General features: G+C 37.9%; 1 protein-coding gene across 1 annotated transcript; it reads left to right on the plus strand.

Annotated features, from left to right (window-relative positions):
• The first annotated feature begins 4,072 nt into the window (after positions 1 to 4,072).
• afap1l1b (actin filament associated protein 1-like 1b) lies at positions 4,073 to 22,933 on the plus strand. Its single transcript, XM_060890212.1, has 19 exons — positions 4,073 to 4,214; positions 13,694 to 13,819; positions 13,899 to 13,997; positions 14,086 to 14,174; positions 14,567 to 14,678; positions 14,789 to 14,875; positions 15,390 to 15,580; positions 15,659 to 15,838; positions 17,158 to 17,250; positions 17,342 to 17,420; positions 18,108 to 18,263; positions 18,876 to 19,087; positions 19,254 to 19,399; positions 19,692 to 19,764; positions 20,645 to 20,756; positions 20,863 to 21,030; positions 21,206 to 21,381; positions 21,781 to 21,909; positions 22,000 to 22,933. Exons 1-19 carry the CDS (start codon positions 4,190 to 4,192, stop codon positions 22,024 to 22,026), a joined length of 2,280 nt encoding a protein of 759 aa, XP_060746195.1. The 5' UTR covers positions 4,073 to 4,189; the 3' UTR covers positions 22,027 to 22,933.
• The last annotated feature ends 274 nt before the right edge of the window (positions 22,934 to 23,207 follow it).

Here is a 23,207-nt window from a genome sequence, read left to right on the forward strand (position 1 = left end):
ATTGCCACCTAGTGTACACTAGTGGGTAAAACACATAACGGTACACGTCCAAGAAAACACGCGTGGAAAAGACACGCTGGAATGAGCAATCCTTTCAAAATAAAGGTCCAAACTTCAGAATAAAGGTCTAGACAGGATTGCCAGTCCATAACTCGATATGTCTAATTTTTCCAAATGTTTGCAAAAAAAAAAAAAAAACAGTATGTGTATATTAACAATACAGCATCATACATTAGGTATAATGAAACTAATCAAATCAAGCTTGGAATAAAGATTTGGGTATCAATGTGGGTCTGTGTGTAACAAAAGATTTAAAACTTTGAATATCCTGCACAACACTTTTAATTCCATTGCTTAAAAAATGGAAAGAAATTCGTACAACCAAGAGGTTTCTATAAATGTACCTCTGAATGAACCAGAGACGGAACAATAATTTATGGAACATTGGCAGTCAATGTGAAATCTATTTTGCGTTTTCCAAAGGCATTTGCCAAAAGCAACACTGCTCATCACACTGAATATTCTGGTAAAGCATGGTGATGGTAGTGGCCCCTTGGCCCTTGTTTGTGTCCCCTAATCTCCATTTAGATTAAGCCTTCTCCATTGTTATGCAATATTTGTTTATGCATGTGCTGGATAGATTGTGTCCCCTATGTATGCATACAATTTAAGGATCATATGCAGGTTTTAAAATACTGGCACAGAGTTAATGTTATCAATAAAAAACAAACAGTATTATATCTCCACAGTGGGATGTCACAGGTTTCAAACCCTGTACCGACTTGTCCTGCATATTTTAGTATCTTCCCTGCTCTAACAAAACCATTACAGCCCAGGAGGTTCTGCTGATTACATGATTCAGGTGTGTTTGGAGAAGTGAAATCACTAAAATATGCAAGACAGGGGTTTCCCAGCTTGGGACCCTCAGGTCTAATACGAAGTGCTTATGTAAAATATAAAATGTTCATTTTGAGGCTTTGTTTGTTTCATCAATGACATGAAGCACTACCAAATAGTAACTCTTATTCAAGTTGATTTCATTAAAATAGCTGTTGCTCTTTCTAATGAATTATGTAGGTGTTGGGCTAGCAATCAGAAGGTTGTCAGTTCAATCACATGTCCACCATGCTGCCTCTGTTGGGCCCCTGAGCAAGGCCCTTAATCCTCAGTTGTATAAAAATGAGATAACATAAGTTGTTTTGTTTAGATCTCAAAATAGGTTATTTAGGTTTGTGTATTTCTACACTCTGCAACTAAATAGTGAATTAAAAACTTGTTCAAAATCTATACAAACCAAAATTGCCTGTATTTTATTTATTTATTTATTATTTATTTATTTATTTTAGTGTCAACATTTTTTACAGCCTGTAATTCGTGTTGATTGACAAAACCAGCTTAATAGCAATCCAATTTTCATTCATTCATTCATCTTCTACCACTTATCCGAACTACCTCGGGTCACGGGGAGCCTGTGCCTATCTCAGGCATCATTGGGCATCAAGGCAGGATACACCCTGGACAGAGTGCCAACCCATCGCAGGGCACACACACACTCTCATTCACTCACGCAATCACACACTACGGACAATTTTCCAGAGATGCCAATCAACCTACCATGCATGTCTTTGGACCGGGGGAGGAAACCGGAGTACCCGGAGGAAACCCCCGAGGCACGGGGAGAACATGCAAACTCCACACACACAAGGTGGAGGCGGGAATCGAACCCTGACCTTGGAGGTGTGAGGCGAACGTGCTAACCACTAAGCCACCGTGCCCCCCCCACAATCCAATTTTAAACTCTGAAAACAATCCAATCCAAACCTTATGATCTGTCCCACTTAAATGCTGTATTTTAGCACCAAACAATGCCTACAATAGTTGCATTTACAAAGCATCATTTGTATAATTCGAATGCAGGACTAGACACAAACCCAAGCAGATAACAAATCCAGACAACAACAACAACAACAACAAACATATATAACATTTAAACTACTGGATATTTGTACCAACATTTTCTAGAAACATAATCTGAGCACAGTTTTGTTGAAAATCTTGTGTGATTTTGATGATCTCTATGTGCATTGAATAAATGTGTTTAGTTTCATTTGCTATATAGATCTGAACAATGAATGAACTCATTTTGCAGTGACAATTTAAGCCCTGTGTGGCATTTAGGGGTCGTTTAATTATGTAGACCAGAGGTATTCAACTAAAATTGAATTAATATATAAGAGAAAATTTCTTGAAGCAAAGGTCCAGAAGATCATAATGTCTAACTAGTTAGTGTGATATATATTTAAGTAGCCTAGTAGTCGTATCAACATATACAAGCAATCAATACCTGACTGTCAAATCAAATAAATTCAGTACAATACAAAAACCTTTTGACAATATTTATTGTCACGTAACATAGAAATGAACATGTATGATTGTAGACATGTATAATGTTCTCTTATTAAATAAATAAAAGTAGGGCTACATTTCAAAATAAGAGAATTGTGTATGTTTACTGTAAATAAAGTGCTTAACTTTCCCTTTTATATCTGAGTGAGAGAACTGAGCTCTAGCTTGGCTTGGGTTAGGGTTAAACCTGGGCTTGAATGGAGTCAGGGCCGCTCTCATACACATGTGGAGGTGCTCATTAATGAGCCTGGAACCATATTAAGTTTGTATTATGTTAATTGTAGAGAAAGCTGCCTCGCAGTTATATGTAGAGCCAAACGTAGTCAGGATGTATAGGGCTACTTTCCTCAGACCCGGGAAAGCTGTCTCAGGGACGCTGTCTTCAGATTTGAGTGGATGTGTTTGTTCAAAACCTTTATATTTTGTCTCATAATGGCGTTTCACATTGCCACTTTTAATATGAGACACACTGGTGAAGTGTGAAGTGTGAAAAGAAATCAGACTCCGTCTCACTCGTCTGTTTCTCTCCCTTTCTCCGTCTCACTCGTCTTTTCTCTCCCTTTCTCCGTCTCACTCGTCTGTTTCTCTCCCTTTCTCCGTCTCACTCGTCTGTTTCTCTCTCTTTCTCCGTCTCACTCGTCTGTTTCTCTCCCTTTCTCCGTCTCACTCGTCTGTTTCTCTCCCTTTCTCCGTCTCACTCGTCTGTTTCTCTCCCTTTCTCCGTCTCACTAGTCTGTTTCTCTCCATTTCTCTGTCTCACTCGTCTGTTTCTCTCTCTTTCTCCGTCTCACTCGTCTGTTTCTCTCCCTTTCTCCGTCTCACTCGTCTGTTTCTCTCCCTTTCTCCGTCTCACTCGTCTGTTTCTCTCCCTTTCTCCGTCTCACTCGTCTGTTTCTCTCCCTTTCTCTGTCTCACTCGTCTGTTTCTCTCCCTTTCTCCGTCTCACTCGTCTGTTTCTCTCCCTTTCTCTGTCTCACTCGTCTGTTTCTCTCCCTTTCTCCGTCTCACTCGTCTGTTTCTCTCCCTTTCTCCGTCTCACTCGTCTGTTTCTCTCCCTTTCTCCGTCTCACTCGTCTGTTTCTCTCCCTTTCTAGGTCTCACTCGTCTGTTTCTCTCCCTTTCTCTGTCTCACTCGTCTGTTTCTCTCCCTTTCTCCGTCTAACTCGTCTGTTTCTCTCCCTTTCTCCGTCTCACTCGTCTGTTTCTCTCCCTTTCTCCGTCTCACTCGTCTGTTTCTCTCCTTTTGTTTTCTACATGTATCGCTATCTTTCTTTCATGTGTAACTTTACTCTAATTCTCTCTCATCTGTATTGCGCTGTTGAGTCGCAGTGTTTACTTCAGGAATGCACAGACTTGATTGGTCTGTGCGTTTCCACTACCACTACCGTAAAGACTGCAAAAGATGCTCCGGTTAAAATAGAAGCGCTTCGTCAAGTTTTAAATCATAACCTTTTGTTTTGGCTGTAGGTCCGGGTCCGGATTGGACAGCTTCTGGGTCCGGACCCGGACCGCGGTCCGCCTGTTAGTGACCTATGATGTAGACTGTGAAATCATAACAAACCAAATAACAGCGAAACTTTGCGTGCTCTAGGACCCTGCGTTCTCTCTCTCTCTCTCTCTCTCTCTCTCTCTCTCTCTCTCTCTCTCTCTCTCTCTCTCTCTCTCAGCACGCGCTTCTTCACATCATCTCAGTGTTGTATTGGTCGCTGCCACTGACAGTCACCTGAACAGGGGATTATTTAAATAGAACATAAATAAATATATAAACAACCTACAATTCCATATGATGGAGATTTCGGAATCCAACTGTAAGTTTTTTTTATTTATTTTTTATTTATTTTTTTTTAAAAAGATGCTATTTTCTTTGTTTCTTTGTTAATACAGGTTTAATTTGTGTACAGAGTAAAAATAACGTCGCCTAGCATTTAATATCCGTGTGATCAGGTTTACACAATTTATCTGTAATTACATCTGGTGACGTCATGTGAGCGGAACCTGGACAGAGCCACCTGTCTGGGGTGGTGACGTCATCAGGTGCATCCCTTTGTAGCTCTTCCACCCCACCCTACCCCACCCCCTGCCCCCAGAACAGCACCTTGACTTAACTCTTAAAAGTAGCCTAATAACTGATGTATGAACCTTAAAGCACTTTTCCAGGTGTAAGGATACTTTAAGAGTCTCAGCCCAGTGACAAACAATGGCACAGTTTACGGCTGTTTGTTTTTGAGACTGTATCAATAGCTCACATGTCAGTCATGATCAATAGTTTCATCCACTTTCAATTGTTTTGTATTTCAGTGATCAGTGTAAGTTCAGTGATTTATAACACGGCTCTTCGGGGACTGTCGTGTAAAGGACCAAAGTTGAAATGGTTTTGAAAACAACCAAATCAAGTATTAGACAAGTGAGCTGACAATGTAATCTATTTCATGCTTGGCAGGTATCAACTTCCCTCCATTTTTTCAAGCAAAATAATACATAAAAGGAAGGTTAGATGTTTGGCTTTCACACTGTCTTATTCGCAACTGGTTATTACAATGGATTATAAAAATAAGTGGATTCATTATTAACTCCCAAGGAACCGAAACACCACCAGCGGCAGCTATATGAATAAGTAAAAGTTGTATTTAATCAAGTTTATTCATTAGGAGTTCTAAACGTATTACCTTATGATACTTAAGCCTTATTAGGAATTAGCTCTTTTTCCCGATGTGTAGCTTGGAGTTTAATCTTGGTGCATACGATCTGTAATTTCTTACAAAGTACACAGGATGGTATAAAATAGGAGTTGATTTCTTTCTAGCCCAATCTAAAGACTCATGCAAACTATTAATAAACTAAAATAAAAAGAAAACCTAGATGTATAATCTGTATCATCTGTATCGTGTAAAAATTACACGAACAGATGATAGAACTTTGTTTACCTTTTATTTGAAGACACATGGCCTGATTCTGGACTTAAAAGACTTGATTTAAAAGACTAACCATCATGAATTTGCTGTGTAATTTTTTGCCTTATAAGACCCTGTGCTATAAAGCTACGGATAGGAAGTAAAGCTTTTAACCCTTGTTTTGTCATGTTATTTGGATGCATGGAAAGTTGAAGTCAAACAAAATAAAAATGTCCCATCACATCTATATGGACAAGCACGTTATTTTTTCTGTAATCCTTCATTATAATCCTTTTGGACTAATCCCCCTTACCCTGGTCTTAACTTTGACCTAGCTATCATTACTCAGTCTGGTTAAGGGTCAGGGCAGTGTGATGACTATTTACGACCTTAGTGAAAACATCCTTCCTTCTCATGTGGGAAATCCGCTGTGGAGAGCACGTGCAAGTGCCTGGTTGTGTGGAAGCCAGGAAAAAACAGCCCATCAACTAATTGCTGGTTACTTGTTTTAGTTACTGATTAATTTATAAACTTCCTCTAGTCTTCAGGGTTTCCACCGTCGATGAATGCGTACATTTCTGTACAGTAGCTGTGGTGATAAATCATTACATTCATACATTTCAGCACAGTTATGACTGGATTACCACAATTAAACTTAAATATGGTGCAAGTGTGTCTTTATTTTTTCTGAGATGGTCTGAAAACATTTAACTGTGAACAAAGTGTGGTGCAGGATAAAATTTCAATTTCAAGCTTTAGGCTTCACGTGATGCATACATTAAATAATCTGATTATCTGCTTGATGACAATTGCACAGTTTGTAGTAACAAACCATTAGTCGTTAACTTTTCTATCTGATGAACTAATCCGTTTTTTGACCACTCAGTAGTGGCTGTTTTCTGAACAGCATACTCGACATGTACGTTTGTTGGGAGGAAAAAAAGACACCTAAAGACACATCAGATTCACTGACATCCTTTACAATTTTTAGGCATGGCAAAAGCATGACTGTAAGACCTTTTTGCTGATAGTGGAAGCCTGGTTGGATATTTGCACTCGTCTTCTCCACATTGCATGCATCTATAAATACCCACAGTTTGAGAGAGACAAAGGCTCCACTCATTTGCCGCATGCAATCCCTGATGGGTCCACACAGGCCACACAGTGTCTCTTCCACTGGCATTCCTCAGCTCATGAAGGAGAGGACGTTGTCTGTCAAGAGTAGCTCTTCTATATAACGTGTTATGGGTTAGTAGAGGACATGACTAGTCAAGCTCTGACTGAAATGTTCTTTGTGTTCTCACTGGTACCCCCTGTTTGACTCATGTCTTCAAAGAGTGGAAATCAAAGCAGAACTTCACAGAGATTTACTGCAGATTACTGGCCAATGTGTCAGTGCTTTAATAAAAACAGTGTTAGATGTTGCATGGAACTTGATCAGTTGTGGTGTTGGGAGTACTGATCTCCATCAACAGTTCTCCCTCATGAGAGCCAGTGAAAGGAGAAACTAAACTGTTCTCTGAGTGGAAATTTTTGCTTGCACTTGTCCAGCAGTGTGTCAAGGTTTTGTGGCAAAGTGAAGATTGCATTGGCAGACTGTTGGGGTTATTATTTTCTTTTTTTTTGCCCAACACCTTCAAGGTTGTGGGTTTGAATCCAGCCTGCTCCCTGCATGCATGGAGTTTGTATGATCTCTCTGTGCTTCAAGGGTTTCTTCCTGGTACTCCGGTCTCCGTCCAGTCCAAAAACATGCAATGAAGGATGATTGGCATCTGTTGCAGTGCAGTTGTGCCCTGTGATAGTTTGGCATCCCATCCAGGGTGTCCACTGCATTGTAAGCTCCAGGTTCCTCTCGACCCTACATAGGAAAAGCAGTGCAGAAAATGGATGAATGGATCTTGCTGCATAATAATATATATGCATAATATGCATAATGACATTACTATGGAAACGTCATACACGGTTTCACATGATCACCTCAAATAATGTGTTAAAGTACGTTTCACTGTGTTATTCAGTCGACATCATGTGAATATAGAACTTTGAAAATAAAATCGAATGCACGTCAAAACTAAGCAGATCATTTTTAAAAATTAAAACATCCACAGATTAATACATGAAAAAATAAATCCACACGTATAACCTTCAATCACTATTAACTATAACTGTGTAAGTGATATCAGCCTCGTAGTGCTTTATAGTTTCTTATAGTAGGGCTTGTTTTAGTTCAGGTTAATGTAAATATAAAAAATGTGACAAATCAGTGTCAAATCAAGCACAGACAACCACAGAAATTGCTAAATCTTTTTCACCAAGCAAAGATGAATGAATTATTTTGCATTATTAGCATTATTTTCAACAAACAGATATTTATCAGGCCACTATCATCATATCTGCCTGCTTTCAGGTTTTGCACTCATTTCTCAGTTCATATTATTCATTTTCTCAGGATTGCTGAGCCAATAATGCCTACACTATAATCCCTAAAGCTTCCATCCCCTCCCTTTTGAGTTATGTGGCCTGTTGCTTGCCTGTAATTGACTCCACCTAGTAAGTTGTCATTCACTAACTCTAAAAGAGTCAGCATTAAATTATTCCAACCGTCTGCTCAGGCTGCCATATGACCTTGAGTGGTGTGTACAAAAGCCCCTACTATGCACTACACTTGCATGTGTGCGTTCGGGAGCTTAGTGCACGTGACGTCCACCCGCAGAATATAACTTGAACAGCTGCTTAGCCTCCTTAGGGAGAGAGTGTCGTTCTGTGTGTAGTGCTTTTTATTTCTGACAAATCGCACTCCTCCTACCTGCCCCTGTATCACAACCCCCCTGTTTTTTTTGGATATGGATAACACCAGTTAAGATGCATGTAGACTTTTTTTTAAGTGTGTAATCAAGTTGAACAGGGCTCAGATGGATGAGAGGCATTGGTGGTTAAGGGAGAACCTCCATCATGCTCGTCATTTAAAGAGCAGAGGAATAGGAAGCAGAAGGTTGGCATTGATAGAAAGTGCTTTCGTCAGTTCAGACAGGAAACCACAGCTGCAGGACATATCCTCTGACCCACAATGCCAGTAGTTCTGGGTATCACAGCTGCTCTTGACTGCCGTGCTTCTTGAATGTGTTTTGTGTGTGTGAGATTGAGCGACTGATTGTTGGTGCTTGCTGCATTTTTTAGTTCTCCACATTCTATTGTCTTTTTTTTCCTCAAGAGTGATTTCAGTTGCCTATTTTTGGTCTTCATAATAGCACATTGTTGAAGGAGACCTCAGGCTAGGATTTTGGTCAAACCATTTGTCATGCTTAAATAGTCACCTTATAATTTGCTTTGGGATGAACGTAGACAGAATTTCTTCCAGTGTTTGTCCTAAAGGCTGTCCAAAAGAATTATAAAGTCTGCATTTTTTTAAGGTGTGTTAAAAGTATGAGCTTATTACAGGGTATATTATTTTTGGCTGATGTGAAGATGTCTAGAGTAGAGCAACTGGTATAATGTGTAATTGCATACAAAATGAATAAACTTTAGATAAGCTGACCTTGTTTCTAGACTGTCTTATTGGGGGCCAGATGTTGCCCAGTGGCAGGAGGGAGTTGTGTGGGACTTGTTTCTCACAAACAGGGCGGTCATTCCCTCATCCATGCCAAAGAGTGCACTTCCAGACAATGGCCCTCTGGAGAGTTGTAGCTGTGGAGTTGTGATTGTGCCATATTCAACAAGGGAGATATCCCACTCTCTCTCTGAGCTTCCGCCCACTATTCACCTTCATCCTATCTCCTCTGGGCTTCCACCCACATGTGCACACTTCCATTTCCTTCTTTCAAGGAGAGAGGAAAACCCGAGTCCTGAGGAAACAACCTGTTGTCCATTACGTGGTCTCAGTGCCAAACAATGGTAAAGAGTCTTTGCTCTGATTACACATAAGGACATTCTACAAGAATACATCTGTTTGCTATAGACATCTGGTATTAAAGTGATAGTCCATGAATTTATGAATATATATATTTACAGTTGCACTCAAACGTTTGTGTACCTGTTGTGCTCAAAAGTTTGTAAATTACAATTTTTTAAAGAAAACATAATTGAGAAGAAAAACAAATTAATTTGGGGGGCACGGTGGCTTAGTGGTTAGCACGTTTGCCTCACACCACCAGGGTTGGGGGTTCAATTCCTGCCTCCACCTTGTGTGTGTGGAGTTTGCATGTTCTCCCCGTGCCTCGGGGGTTTCCTCCTGGTACTCCGGTTTCCTCCCCCGGTCCAAAGACATGCATGGTAGATTGATTGGCATCTCTGGAAAATTGTCCGTAGTGTGTGATTGCGTGAGTGAATGAGAGTGTGTGTGTGCCCTGCGATGGGTTGGCACTCCGTCCAGGGTGTATCCTGCCTTGATGCCCGATGACGCCTGAGGCACAGGCTCCCCGTGACCCGAGGTAGTTCGGATAAGCGGTAGAAAATGAGTGAGAGAGAACAAATTAATTTTATTTCTTGTAGGACTCAAGGTTAATATGTAAAGCATAACAGAATAACACAATCATCAAACAAAGCAAAACAAAAAAGAAAATAAGGAAATAATTGCTGTTTAAAAGTTTGCACACCTTTAGTTAATATTGTGTATTGACCCCTTTAGCATCAATGATGGCATGTAGTCTTTTGTAACAATTGTGCATGAAGTCATTAATTCTCTCAGGTGATATAGCTGCTCATTCTTCTTGGTAAAATGCCTCCAGTTCCTGTACATTTTTTGGTTGTATTGTACAAACTGGATGTTAGAGATCTCCCCAAAGTGGCTCAATGATATTGAGGTCAGGAGACTGTGAAGGCCTCCAGAACCTTCAACTTTTTCTGCTGTAGCCACTGAAGGGTCAAACTTGCCTTGTGTTTGGATCATTGTAATGCTGGAACATCAAAGTGCGTCCCATGTGCAGCTTTCGTGCTGTATAATGCAAATATTTGCTAGTATTTTCTGCTGTATTCATCTTGCTATCAATTTTTACTAACTTCCCTGTGCCACTAGAGCTCATACAGCCCCAAAACATAAGAGATCCACCACCATGCTTTACAGTGGGGATGGTGTACTTTTCACCGTAGGCCTTGTTGTCTCCTTTCCAAATATAGTGTTTATGGTTGTGACTATAAAGTTCAATTTTGGTCTCATCACTCCAAATGAGGCTTGTCTAGGTGCTGTTTGGCGTACTGAAGGTGGGCCTTTTTGTGGCTTTCTACTGGCAACTCGACCATGCAGGTCATTTGTGTTCAAGTACATTTTTATTGTGCTCCTTGAAACAACCCCACCACCAGAGCAGCCTGTATTTCTCTCGAAGTTGTTTGTGTGTTTTTCTGAGAAACTCACTGACTATTAATGCACAGATACTAGTTATAATTACAATGAGTCACAGGTGCGAAAGCCTCCCTTTAATATCCATTTAAACCTCTGTGTGTCAACGTGTGTGTTTATAATGTGGCCAAACATTCAATGATATGGAAACTTTGGACCAGAGTTTAGGTGTTTAGGTGATTTCGGATATAATTATGTTTTAAAAAGGAGTCAAACAACTATGTGATTAATTAATTACCAAAAAAAATATTTTGCATGATCATATGGTCATGTTTCAAATAAATGGCAATGTTTAACAATTTATTTCAGGGTTTGCAAACCTTTTTTATGTACCATATATAAAACATCTGTATATATAGCATACAAAGTACAGATACTTTTGGAACACTGTATTAACATACATGATCTGCTACAAAACATTTGACAGCATTTAGCATTTTTATTAATCAGCTCATTAATCCGTTATTAAATAATGATAAGAAACTGTAAAAAAAAAAAAAACTGTTTATTTCCATGTGAAATTTTAATTGACATATTATTAAGAAACATAAATTCAGCTTGTTCCTGAGAAACCCTAAAACACAATATCCTCTATCTTAAGACTTTTTCACAGACGAAAACAAACAGCTTTACCTCTAAGTGTTAGAACATACTGCAGACTCCATCAGTAAATACTAAATAAAAGGTCTTCTCTCAGAAAACATATCAACAATTTCATATTTTTCTTTGTTAAATAACCTTTTTTTTAATCCATTTATTATTAGGCCTAGCTTACTTAGATCGTCATTATACAATATACAGCACTTTTGTATAAGATGTAATATTTAAATTTAAGTCCTGGGTTATTTTAAGATTCTTTACAGTCAGAGTGAAGACTAAACGTTACTCATTTTATCTATGAAACCTTTCCATTTTTCACTTTCTCTTACACATTTTGCCACTAAAAGAGGATAGACAAATTAGGAAGGGAAGGGTGATTAAAATAGCGAGCAGGACCCTTATGATAATGCCAAAGTGAAGAGATATTTAAAAGATTATAACTAGCTTGATCTTATACCCAAAGAGAATCCAGTAATACACAAGTGAACAGTTTTAGTTTTATATTCAAATCTCTGACTGCATGTTGTTTTTGGACATTAACGATCTCATTTCTGTCAGCTGTTGCATCTGGTAAGCACAAAATAATTAGCATGCTTTCTTTTCTTGGCAGCTTTGTGCTTTCTCAGTGAATAGACTAATGCTGGATTTGAAACACAGTGGACTGGTTTGTCCTTGGTCTGGATTGCTGTGTCCTTCAGTGACCTTTTGATTGATCATGCAGATAAAGCTCAGTTATTGATTGGTTCCACTATTTTTTTTTTCCAAAATCACAGCAGTTTTGTGGGATTCTGTGATTGGCCTTAAATGGTTTGTGGGCCTGACATGTATTTTTAATCTTAACACCATTTGAAGCAAAGATACAGACAGAAAGAAATGTTAGTGAAAATGTAAAGAATTAGGCAGATTGGAAAACGTGTACATTTCATATTATTTTAGTGTAAAGAGAGATGCTTTCTATTATTTTGAGACGTACTCGATGTAAATGGAATTGAAAAATCAGCTCCGCAGTCAATAATAAAAACCCCAGTGGATTGAAACTGTGTAACTGTTTAGACATTTTGACATTGTTTTGAAAGACTTTCTTAAACTGAACTTTTGAATATATTTCAATCACAAGTAAAGTTCAAGCATTTTAAAATCTGTTTACAACCCATCTTTTGAAAGCTTTTGGTGGAAGAGACTAATGCTAATATCTGTGCTAAATGTTTAGCACCACAATAAATTCACTAGGTAAAAATATACAGTAAGTTGTTAAATTTCTAAAATTCAAATGAGTATGACGATGTGAGATGATTATGATTAGTCGGAAATATTCCAACTTTAACATCCTTTACAATGAAAGTAGCACTAGCAAAACCTCTAGCTATGGTAGCTTAGCTAGCAATCCTGTTTTTTAGTTAATCTCTAAAAAACTAAGAAATAAACATTGCATAGGAAAAACCCATATGAACCAGTTAGTTAATTATCCTGCCTACTAATATAATACACAAATTCAATGATTTAGTATAATTAAAGTATCCAAAATTAAATATTATTCCAAAATATGGATATGATTAAATGTCATTAATAAACAGCATAACTGGGGCAACAACATAAACCCAAAGGTGATAGCTAAGAAGCAGCATCTCACCTCAAATCAAGCTTTGTTTACAGTAAACCTAGATTACTAAGAAAGTAGAAGGATTTACCAAAAATAAATCATGTTCTGGTGAGTTGTTTCCTGCATTTGTTAGGACTTTTATAACAGTTCTATTGTGAACTGTGCACTGTTTTAAATGAACACTGACATATGAACCCAATTCAGGTCATGTTCATATCACTGCCTGTTTATTGCATTAAGCCACATTTGTTGCTTTGGTTTAGTTTTCTCCATCAGCTAGCCAAAATAACCAGATGTCCAGTTTCAACAGCTGAAGACCTTTCCTTCACTGCCATGCTGCTGGCTAGTGCTTTCAAGGGTTGAAAGTCTATATGTTTATTATTAGATGCATGCGTAGATGAACAGTGTTGCATGGCTAGTGTTCTTTAGAGCACTCCTACTGTACTTTGAGAGATCATCATGATAAATCTTGAAACAGCTTTTAGAAATTGTGTGATATATTATGCTGGTAGAATCCACTTAACAGTTTAACAATGGACATTGTCATAAAGCAGCTTTACAAAAACATTAGTGTAGCTTTAGATCTGTAGTGTTCAAGCCAGATGTGATACTTGTGAGAAGAAAAAACTTCCTGATGTGTAATGACAAAGAACCCCAGAGAGAAACCAGACTCTTCTGAGTGACACCGGATGATAGGATTAGAAACCATTAGACTTTTACATCCGTATAGACTATGAAGTCAAGCAGTGCTCATTGTATTGAAGGGATGCTCTGTATACGTGTGTTTGTGTATAAGTGTACTAGTCTTTATAATTACAGCAGCAGATCGTAGGTACCAATCTAAATCTGTTCTTCTTTCCACAGCCATGGAGCACCTAGTCAAGGAGTTAAACGTGCTTCTGAAGCTACTGGAGCACGAACATGTAAGTTCAGCCACGGCAGAGAAGATGAGTGTTGTCAGGAACCTGTTGGGACAGTTAAAACCATCAGGTAAACATGCAGCTATCACTGATCTGTTGTTTAGTAGGTTGTCACTTCAAAAGATGAAGTCACATTCTTTTTTATAAAGCATATGTTGATAGAGTGACTGGAAGCGACTTCATATACATGAACACGTCCCTCTACGGAAATGGTACCAGCTTTGTCGAGTCCCTGTTTGAAGAATTTGGTAAGTTTGTTAACTTAAGGTAATGTAATGTTTTTTTTCTATGGGTCAGTTAAATGACTAACATTTTATCACTAATATCTGTGTTCAGACTGTGACCTGAAGGAGCTGAGAGATTCCCCTGAGGAGCTGAAAAAACAGGAAGAGGAAGAGACATTGAAACACTTACCTACAAAATCAGTAAGACACCTTAAACCTGGAACAAGCACAGACGTTATTTGGGTAGTAGAAAAATACCCATGAATTCTATGAAAGTGTATAATGTTGTATATGTACTCTTGCGAACTATAGTAAACCTTCAGAATTATTTGAATATTTGATTCCTGGAAACAAAGGGAAAGCATAAGTTCAGACAGTGTACTTTGTATCCCACACGAAGATTTACAAAAAAAAAAAAAATTCCCTTTTCCAATGGCCAAATATTTGGGGTAGATTCAGACCTTTTAATTTTTTATTTTTATTTTGTTGCTCTGTCGTCATTTCAGTCATCCTGCCCCATCAGAAATATGATCACAAGCCATTGCTGGTACAAAATATATTTTTTTTTAATGTGAATGGAACTTATTCCTTAGAGCCCCACTGACACACCACCTCCACTACCCACTACTCCGCCTCCTGAGGATTACTACGAGGAAGCAGTTCCACTTGAGCCAGACACCACACCTCAATACATCACTACCCACAGTCAGTGCTCTCATATTTTCAAAAAGAATCACACTGCAAGAAGGAAGATAATAATCATGATTTCAGTTATATCTCTACATTAAAGTCTATGCCGTTGATGTCTGCCACAGGAACCCAAAGCCCAGTTGAGGACGAGGATGCATATTATGAAGATGCTGATAAGAACTATCCATTAACCCGCATTAATGGGCCTTCCTGTAAGAAAGAAATAAGCCTTTTTCGCTTGTATTTTTTGTTTCAGTTTATGAAAATCGTAATTTAATTTTGACGTTTTATATTTTGAAAATACACTTTATATTTAGTCAGTTTACATTTTTATCCAAGTCTAGAACACTAAATTCAACTCAACTAATTACATTGAAAAATGATTAGCTATGCAATACAAAGGTATGGAAATTCACTTTATGCAATTTGGATTCTGCAAACTGATATAACTAGTTGTGATGAATGTAAATTTGATGAACAGAAAAATTTTTTTTAAATTTGATATTGAAAATAAATTGGATTTAATTCAACCTTCTGGTTATACTTTATTGTTACGATATATAAATACATTTCACATGTAGTTTTATACCGTACTACACAAATTTACAAAATTCAAATTCAAATCATAGTCACAATCCAATTTCCACACAATAAAACAATTTGGTTTCAAGAAACGTTGGCATATTTTTTCTCATGAACACAAAGTAAAATGTCACATTTTTCCAGACAATGACTCAGATGCTTTGAGTAGCTCTTATGAGTCATATGATGAAGAGGAAGATGAGACGAAAATCAGGGAGAGAAAGAGTCCTGTGGGCCCGGTAAAAGACTGCCGCAAATTTGCCTTCTTACTGCGTAAGAAACGCTTTGGCCAGTGGACCAAACAGTTGACCGTCATCCGTGAGAACAGACTACAGGTGAGCTGACAGATTAATAGGTTAATAGTTCATACTTTATCAGACCTGTGTTGGAGAATATGTAATCCTTTCTTCTAGTGTTTCAAGAACCCTAAGGACCGAACACCACACACTGACCTGCCTCTGAATCAGTGCAGTGTTGTCTACGTGTGTAAAGATGGGAGACGCAAGAGGCATGAGCTTAAATTCTCTATTCCTGGAGGAGAATCATTGGTGTTAGCTGTACAGAGCAAGGAGCAAGCTGAGAGCTGGATTAAGGTAATTCTGACTAAATGACAATAATTACAATAATAATTACTGAGAAACAAGTCTCTCAAACGACATACATTAATCTCTACCCTGATCATGTGCATAAGTCGTGTAAACATCTTCTGTAATCCACATCCTTTTATTGTTTTTGAAACAATGCTCAATTTATTCAGTCTCTGGCATGTGATGTCATCGGTGTGTGCCTCTTATTCTTCTCCACTCCCGAAATGGCTCCAGACAGCGAAGCAATGGTGGAGAGTTGTATTTTTATTCATAAAATCAAACAGAATTGAAGAGAACGTTAAAACAGCTGAAGATGAACACTAACTAACAATAGTCAGCATTGGTCATATTAATAATTAATATAGTCATTTTTCATTCCATAATATCAAACATTTCTCATTTAAATTAGTAATGAGAAACTGAAGCTTCAATAGTGTAAATTAATCAATAGTTTTCCTCAGGGTTTAAGTAAAATGCTGAAGCAGAACAATATATTTTTCTGGAAAACCGCAGCATGTTTCAAGGGTTAATTTTCAAAAGGTTCATGTCAGTTTAGCTACAAACTACTAATAGTGGTTTTCCACCAGATGCCCTGGCATGACTTTTTTTGGGAAATGAATCATGATCCTGTGTATTTTATTTTATTTTCCTGCATGTTGCTGGTAGAGAAGTGTCTCCAGCAAAAGAAGTCACTTGTGCGCCAAAATAAAATAAAACTAAAAGAAATCACTGGTTGTTTACACTGGTGTAGCACTTGCCTTATCTTCAGAAGATTGTCAGGCCACAGTCATCGGTGGCCGGCAGCAACATTAGATATTGAGTGTGATGCAACATGAGTTGGAAAAGATGGAGTTGACTGGCTTTACATCCTTCCTTTGAGGAAGCATGTGTTAACCTTTGCAAATCCCAGTTGGTAGCTGTTGTATGATGGGAGTTCTAGCAGGGGGTGGGAATTATCAAATGACCATATTGGGCCTGTGGTAGCATAGTGGTTAAGGTGTTGGGCTACCAATCGGAAGGTTGTGAGTTCGATCCCAGGTCCACTAAGCTGCCACTGTTGGGCCCCTGAGCAAGGCCCTTAACCCTCAATTTCTCAGCTGTATAAAAATGAGATAATGTAAGTCGCTCTGGATAAGGGCGTCTGCCAAATGCTGTAAATGTAAATGTTTGGGGGTGTGGGGTGGTGGGGGTTGTTAGTGGTGGTTAGGTCATTGTCTTGACAAAGCTTTTACTGTGTCCACTATTGTAGACATAATTGCATGTTAATTGTAGCATGCCAAACATTGTTTATACAGCTTTCTGTCTTTATGTATAAATCCCTTTAGGCCATTCAGGAAGTTAAAACAGTGGCGAATGGCACCACTGGATTAGAGATTTCCTCATCCCCCATGATTCAACGCAGGACAGAGCTGGACAAGGTGATTCGCTTACAGACCACTTACTGATGCAATACACTCTAAAGGTTTTCTGAAAGAGTCTCTGAGCTCTGTTTTCTGTTTCTGACTGCAGATGATGCATACTGATAAACATACATCAGATTCAGACAGTGTTGCCAACGGAGACTGTTCACGAGAGAGTGGTGAAAATGGTAAGCACTCGTTGCGTATTGTCTTGAAGTTTTGTGGGTGTAGATCTAAGCATTTGTTGATTTTCATTCTGTCCACAGTGTTAAGTTTATAATGTCTTTTCTTCCTTAAAGTCAAGACAAATATATTTAACAAAATAACACTGAACATGATACAGGAGACACTTTGTATGCTCTAGAAAATCTAAAAACAATATTACTGATTGCTTATTGGGATTTTACATTTTTTCTTTTAATGAAATGGAAATTATATATAAAATTAAACAGAATTTTTTTCTGATAAGCAACACCTAAAGCAGATGCTACTCTATCGCCATCTGTTTACACTTCAGAGGAAAAAGTCTTGGATAGAAAACCCTAAAAAACACACACACATACACACACATCCCTGAGGTCAAAGTGCAAAGTGTGTTCTAGAAACATACCTTCTTCCCCTGAATTGTGTGTGTGACCTCAGTCTGAGACAATGGCAGGAGGCACAGAGGAAGGATGTAACTGTTTGTCTACATACTTTTTTGTCTTTGTGTTGTGTGCACTTAAAAGGATCATAAAGTTTGTTGAATGTGTTCTATAGGTGTTTCTTTTTTGACTTCACAGAATTAAAATGCTAAATAAACAAATATGCAGTTCTGTTTCATAAAATCACATGCTAATTTTTACATTCCTGACGACGGTGCTTGGCTCCTGAAGGCAAGGCGAAAAGGGGGGCTTTCTCCGAGCTGACCGGCTCCATGAGTCGTGCTGCTGGCCGTAAAATCAACCGTATAATCAGTTTTTCAAAGAAGAAGCCTCCTCTGCCTGGAGACATCAGCAACCTGTCTCATACTGATGACAACCCAGGCTGTGGTAAGGACATTTCCTAAGCAATACAGCACAATCGACATTCTATCAGCAGCGTAGATTCTTATATATTAATCTTGCACTAGCATGTATAATTGTGAGTTTGGGTGGGAATAATAAAAGATGTGTGGAATATTCATGTCTCCTTGGTTTTGCCAAATTATATTTAGGAGAAAAAGAACCATTTGCATTATTTTCTTGGTTCTCATTACCTCACACAACTGAGGGAAAGTAAGCTCTAAATAAAAATAAATAATAAGAAATAAAATATAAAATCTATTAAATATGGCTAGATTATTTTTAAAATTGTTTTAATAATGTCATTGACCTTGACAATTATAGCTAAAAAAATCTTTATAGTTAGTTGCTCAAATTTTGTGTATAAAAAAAAATCTATGCTGAATTGTACAGAAAAGCTGAATGATAAATCTCAGGTTTTCATTATTGCAAATAAAAAAAGCAAAAGAAAAATCATGGCGATATGTTGTGTTGGTCAGTTGTGCTCCGATAACGTATAAGATTTTTAAAACAGTGTATAAAATGAATAATATGTAATAACACTTTTATATATAGGAGAGTTAAAAATGATGTGATATAAAAATATTTCTGTCCTCTTAGGTTATCTAAATGTCCTGGTTAATCAGTGCTGGAAGGAGCGCTGGTGTTGCTTGAGGAGCGGTACTCTGTATTTCCATAAAGACAGAGCAGACGTGCACACTCACGTTAAAGCTCTGGTCCTTCATGGGATCGAGGTCTTACCTGGTTTGGGGCCCAAGCACCCGTTTGCTTTCCGTATCATGCGAGATGGCAGTGAAGTGGCGGCTCTGGAGGTGCTACAACACACTGCCATTTGGTTATACTGTGTATATTTTAGGGATACATAGTTTGTCTCTCTCTCTATATATATATACGTATATATATATATATATATGTGTGTGTGTGTGTGTGTGTGTGTGTGTGTGTGTGTGTGTGTGTGTGTGTGTGTGTGTGTCTCAGGCGAGCTGTTCAGAAGAGATGGGCCGCTGGCTTGGCGTGCTTTTGGCGGAAGCAGGATGTGCTACAACCCCAGAGGCTCTGCACTATGACTACGTGGATGTGGACACAATCAGCAGTATCAAATCAGCAGCTCGACATTCTTTCCTGTTAGCAGAGCTTCTTTTGTTTTCACCCTATGAGTAATGCATAGACCGAAAATGATAGACATGATACAAGACAGGCAAATTAATTCAATTTTATTTGTTAACAGTAGAATTTCCAGCCAGTGCCTGTTTTGTAGTAATAATTAAACCATTTATAAGTTGTATTTGATGTGTTAACAGCAGGATAAAGTTAAACCTGTACACTGAATATTTGTTCGTTTGTCTGTTTCAGTAACGCTCAGAGTTAAATGAGGTAAAAATGTCATAACACGATTATACGCTCTGATTTTTCTAGCTGGGCGACTTCCTCCAGCAGTGCTTCCACAGACTCTCGCACCTACGACGAAGTTCCTTATGAGAGTGTTCTGGTATGACAAATATGTTAAATGCAATGTAAAACTGCCTTAGTTCTTAGTTTCAGTTATGCCGTCTCTCTCTTCACCACCAGTTTCACCACCATATGATCCAAGATGTTAGAAATGAAGGTTTTTAAAGGAACAGTAACAGATTGTTGAATCCAGCAAGTCCTTAACTTTACCCTGCTGTGATCCATTGAAATCGGATACACTGCTAACATTCCTACATCATTCAAAGCCTTTTTTTTGTTTTCTTTAGTTTAGCAAAAGGACTCCGAAGTGCATTTTTTAGTAATCTTATCCGAGACCATTCGGAAACTGATATTTTTGTAGTCTGAAAATAAGAGCTTTGAAAAGCAACAATATCCCTGTAACCCTGAGACATTTTTCCATCTCTGAAGTGATGTTATGAAACAGATGCTGTTTGTGGTAAAATCTCATGTTTACAACTGAAATACTGTAATGCAGATAAAGAACTTTTTTTATACCGTACATGTGGCAGTCTAGAAAAAAAAATGTCCTTGTGGCCAAAAAAAATTAAAATTGCCCAAGATTACATTTTTATGTCTATAACATAAAAAAATTTACAATAAAAAAGCTTTTGGTTGAGATACGTTAAAAGGAGAAACATATTTAAGAAAAGGATCTAGTAGAAAGTGTCAAAAGGTCACCATCTGTAGGGTTTTCCTGGCCTCCAAACATATGTTGTGAAATAATGATTGCTTGTAATTGAAATTCTTGGCAGCATGTTAGCTCATTTTTTGCAATATTCTTTTTACTCCACATTCTGTACAACTGCCTTCTTTTTTTCTGTTTCTTCTTCTCTTAATATCTTTCATATATTCCTGTCTTCCTGCTCTACCCTTTCCATCTACCATAATGACTTTATCAGGTAGAGGAGGCTCATCCTAAATCAGGCACTCAGGTGAAGCGCCGCTCTTCTTTCTCCAGCACTGATAAAATAAAGAGCAACTCTGAAGTCACCGTGAAAAGACACGGTTCTTGTGAGTCTCCACTTACTTCTTCTATACCATTTAATAAACCAGACTTCTGAATGAATACTGGTCACTTATCTTGCAATCTTACTGTCTGATTATCTTTTCTTCTCAGCTGTGACTCAGTACGGTAAATACGGGAAGACCAGAGCAGAAGAAGATGCCAGGCGATATCTGAACGAGAAAGATCTGCTCGAGAAAGAGAAGGAGGAGATCAGAAAAAAGCTGATGTCGCTACGTAAAGAGAAAAAGGAGGTGAAAGAGAAGCTTAAGGATGCCACAGGTGACACTACAATTATATTTAATTACACAGTATTGTTAAATATAAAGGTTTAAACAGTAGAAATTGGTAGTCATCCATAAGCAACCGTTTAAAAAGGATACTGTGTGCTGGTGCCACCTACTGACAAAGGGGTTGTATACAATAATAAACTTAAATTTGTGTGCAACGGGAATAGGTGAACAGCAGAAAATTTTGGAAAAGAGACTGGCTCAGCTTGAAGAGAGCTGCAGAGTGAAGGAGGCTGAGCGAGTGGATCTGGAGCTGCGGCTCACTGAAGTGAAGGAGAATCTGAAGAAGTCTGTGGCGAGCGGTGAGCTGGGGGTTTCTGCTGAGAACAAACCTGCAAACAAGGTATGTGTTCTTTAAACCATGAAACTTAAGCAGTGTCTCAGATTGCATACTTACATTGCACAGAAAATGTTTTGTAATAAACATTTGGCATCTGTAAAGTGGTGGGATATTAATGTCATTCACTCCATATGTCAGAGGTTTTAAAGTTATGGCTGATACAGTAGCAAACAAAACACTCATTTAAGGTTATAAAATACATACTAACTATTTTTAGGGGAAAAATTTTTTTCTTTAGTGAATTAAAATGAAGAAATTAATTAATTCAATATTTTATTGAAAATTAAATTAATCCTTTGAATGACTTCTGGACTTAAAATAAAGTTGAATCTCATGTTGTGCTGTTCAAAGATTTTGCCTTATGCATTGGAAATTTATCTGTTTTAGTATCCTTTATCACAGGTTCATGTCAGAAAAGTTGAGACGACTTATGTTGAAGCCTCCTTACCTGTGAACTGTGCCTCTGAGATGCGTAAGCGTCCTCCATCCATCTGTGCATCCACCAGAGGAAATGTCATGCAGAAAGCCAAGGTATTGTTATAAAAACTAACGATTAAACAAAAAAAAAATGGAGACTTGCAATTCCTTATAATACTTTATATTTTGTCTTGACAACTTTAGGAATGGGAGTCAAAGAAGGGGATTTGATATTGTCTGGATGTAAAGCGTATAAGGATTGTTTGGGTGTTTGAAGAGACTTCAGTAAAGCGGACTGAGATGAGTTAGTGGATTCCAGGGATTCAGCAGCTGATTGTGTACATTTTAATATATAACTACTGAAACACCCGTGGACAGAGGCTTTCTTTTTCTTTTTCTCCTCTCTCACTAGCCATATAGGTTAACTGCTCATCACCATTCAGCCATACTGGCCACCTGATTACCAGTTCATATACAAATTGACCCAGCAATACGGTGAACCTATTGTCTTATCTGTTATCTGATGGCTCATGACGGCATATAAGGATTTGTCGCCATGATCTCAGGAAAACATTATCTGAGACAGTAGATAGTACTGACACTCTTTTCTGATCGGTGCCTAAAGATACATACTGTATTCTTACATACTGTTCAGAGACAGAAAGCACATTCGCGTATTATAATAATGAATAATCATCATTAATTATACGGGGCATATACATGCACAAGATGATTAGAAACTAACAGACCCTTGTGGAGAAAGCAAATCAGAGATGCTGAAATGAAAAAATAAAGATTGTATTTTCAAAGTGTATCGTTGGGCTATATTGTTGTTTTAGTTTTTTGGAAATATATAAAAAAGGTTAAAAAGGGAAAGCAATGTTAGAAAAGCAGCAGTGTGTTGTTTGTATGTACACTGGGACTGGAATAGAGTGTCATGGCATGTCTTCCTGTTACACACAAACAGTCATTGTGAGAGATCTGCTTTCTTACTTTTACACTATGGCACTTAATTGATTGTGTTTATTTATTTATTTTTACATTGTACAGAAAACCATATTCATAATCTCAATGTTGATATATGGGTCTCTGTCTTGAAACGACTATGTATAAATGTTACATTTTGAACAAATAAAGATGAGGTATATCGTTTCACCTATAAACTGTTTGGTGCCATTTGTTGAGGCAGTAAATCGGTATAAAATACTGTTGAGCTTAACATGGCAGAAATCAAACATGGATTAAACATGGACCAACCACTGATTACAATCTCAACGACTGAGCACGACTCACCCATACTTCGTAGAAATTATAGTATTTTGTAAATAAGTAAATAGTCAGTTATGGTTCCATTAAATAGTTAAAGTTGTTAACTATTATATTCTATTCTGATAAAACTTTATTCTCTTGTA

Source organism: Tachysurus vachellii, chromosome 17 (assembly GCF_030014155.1).
Source record: "Tachysurus vachellii isolate PV-2020 chromosome 17, HZAU_Pvac_v1, whole genome shotgun sequence".
NCBI classification, from domain to species: domain Eukaryota; kingdom Metazoa; phylum Chordata; class Actinopteri; order Siluriformes; family Bagridae; genus Tachysurus; species Tachysurus vachellii.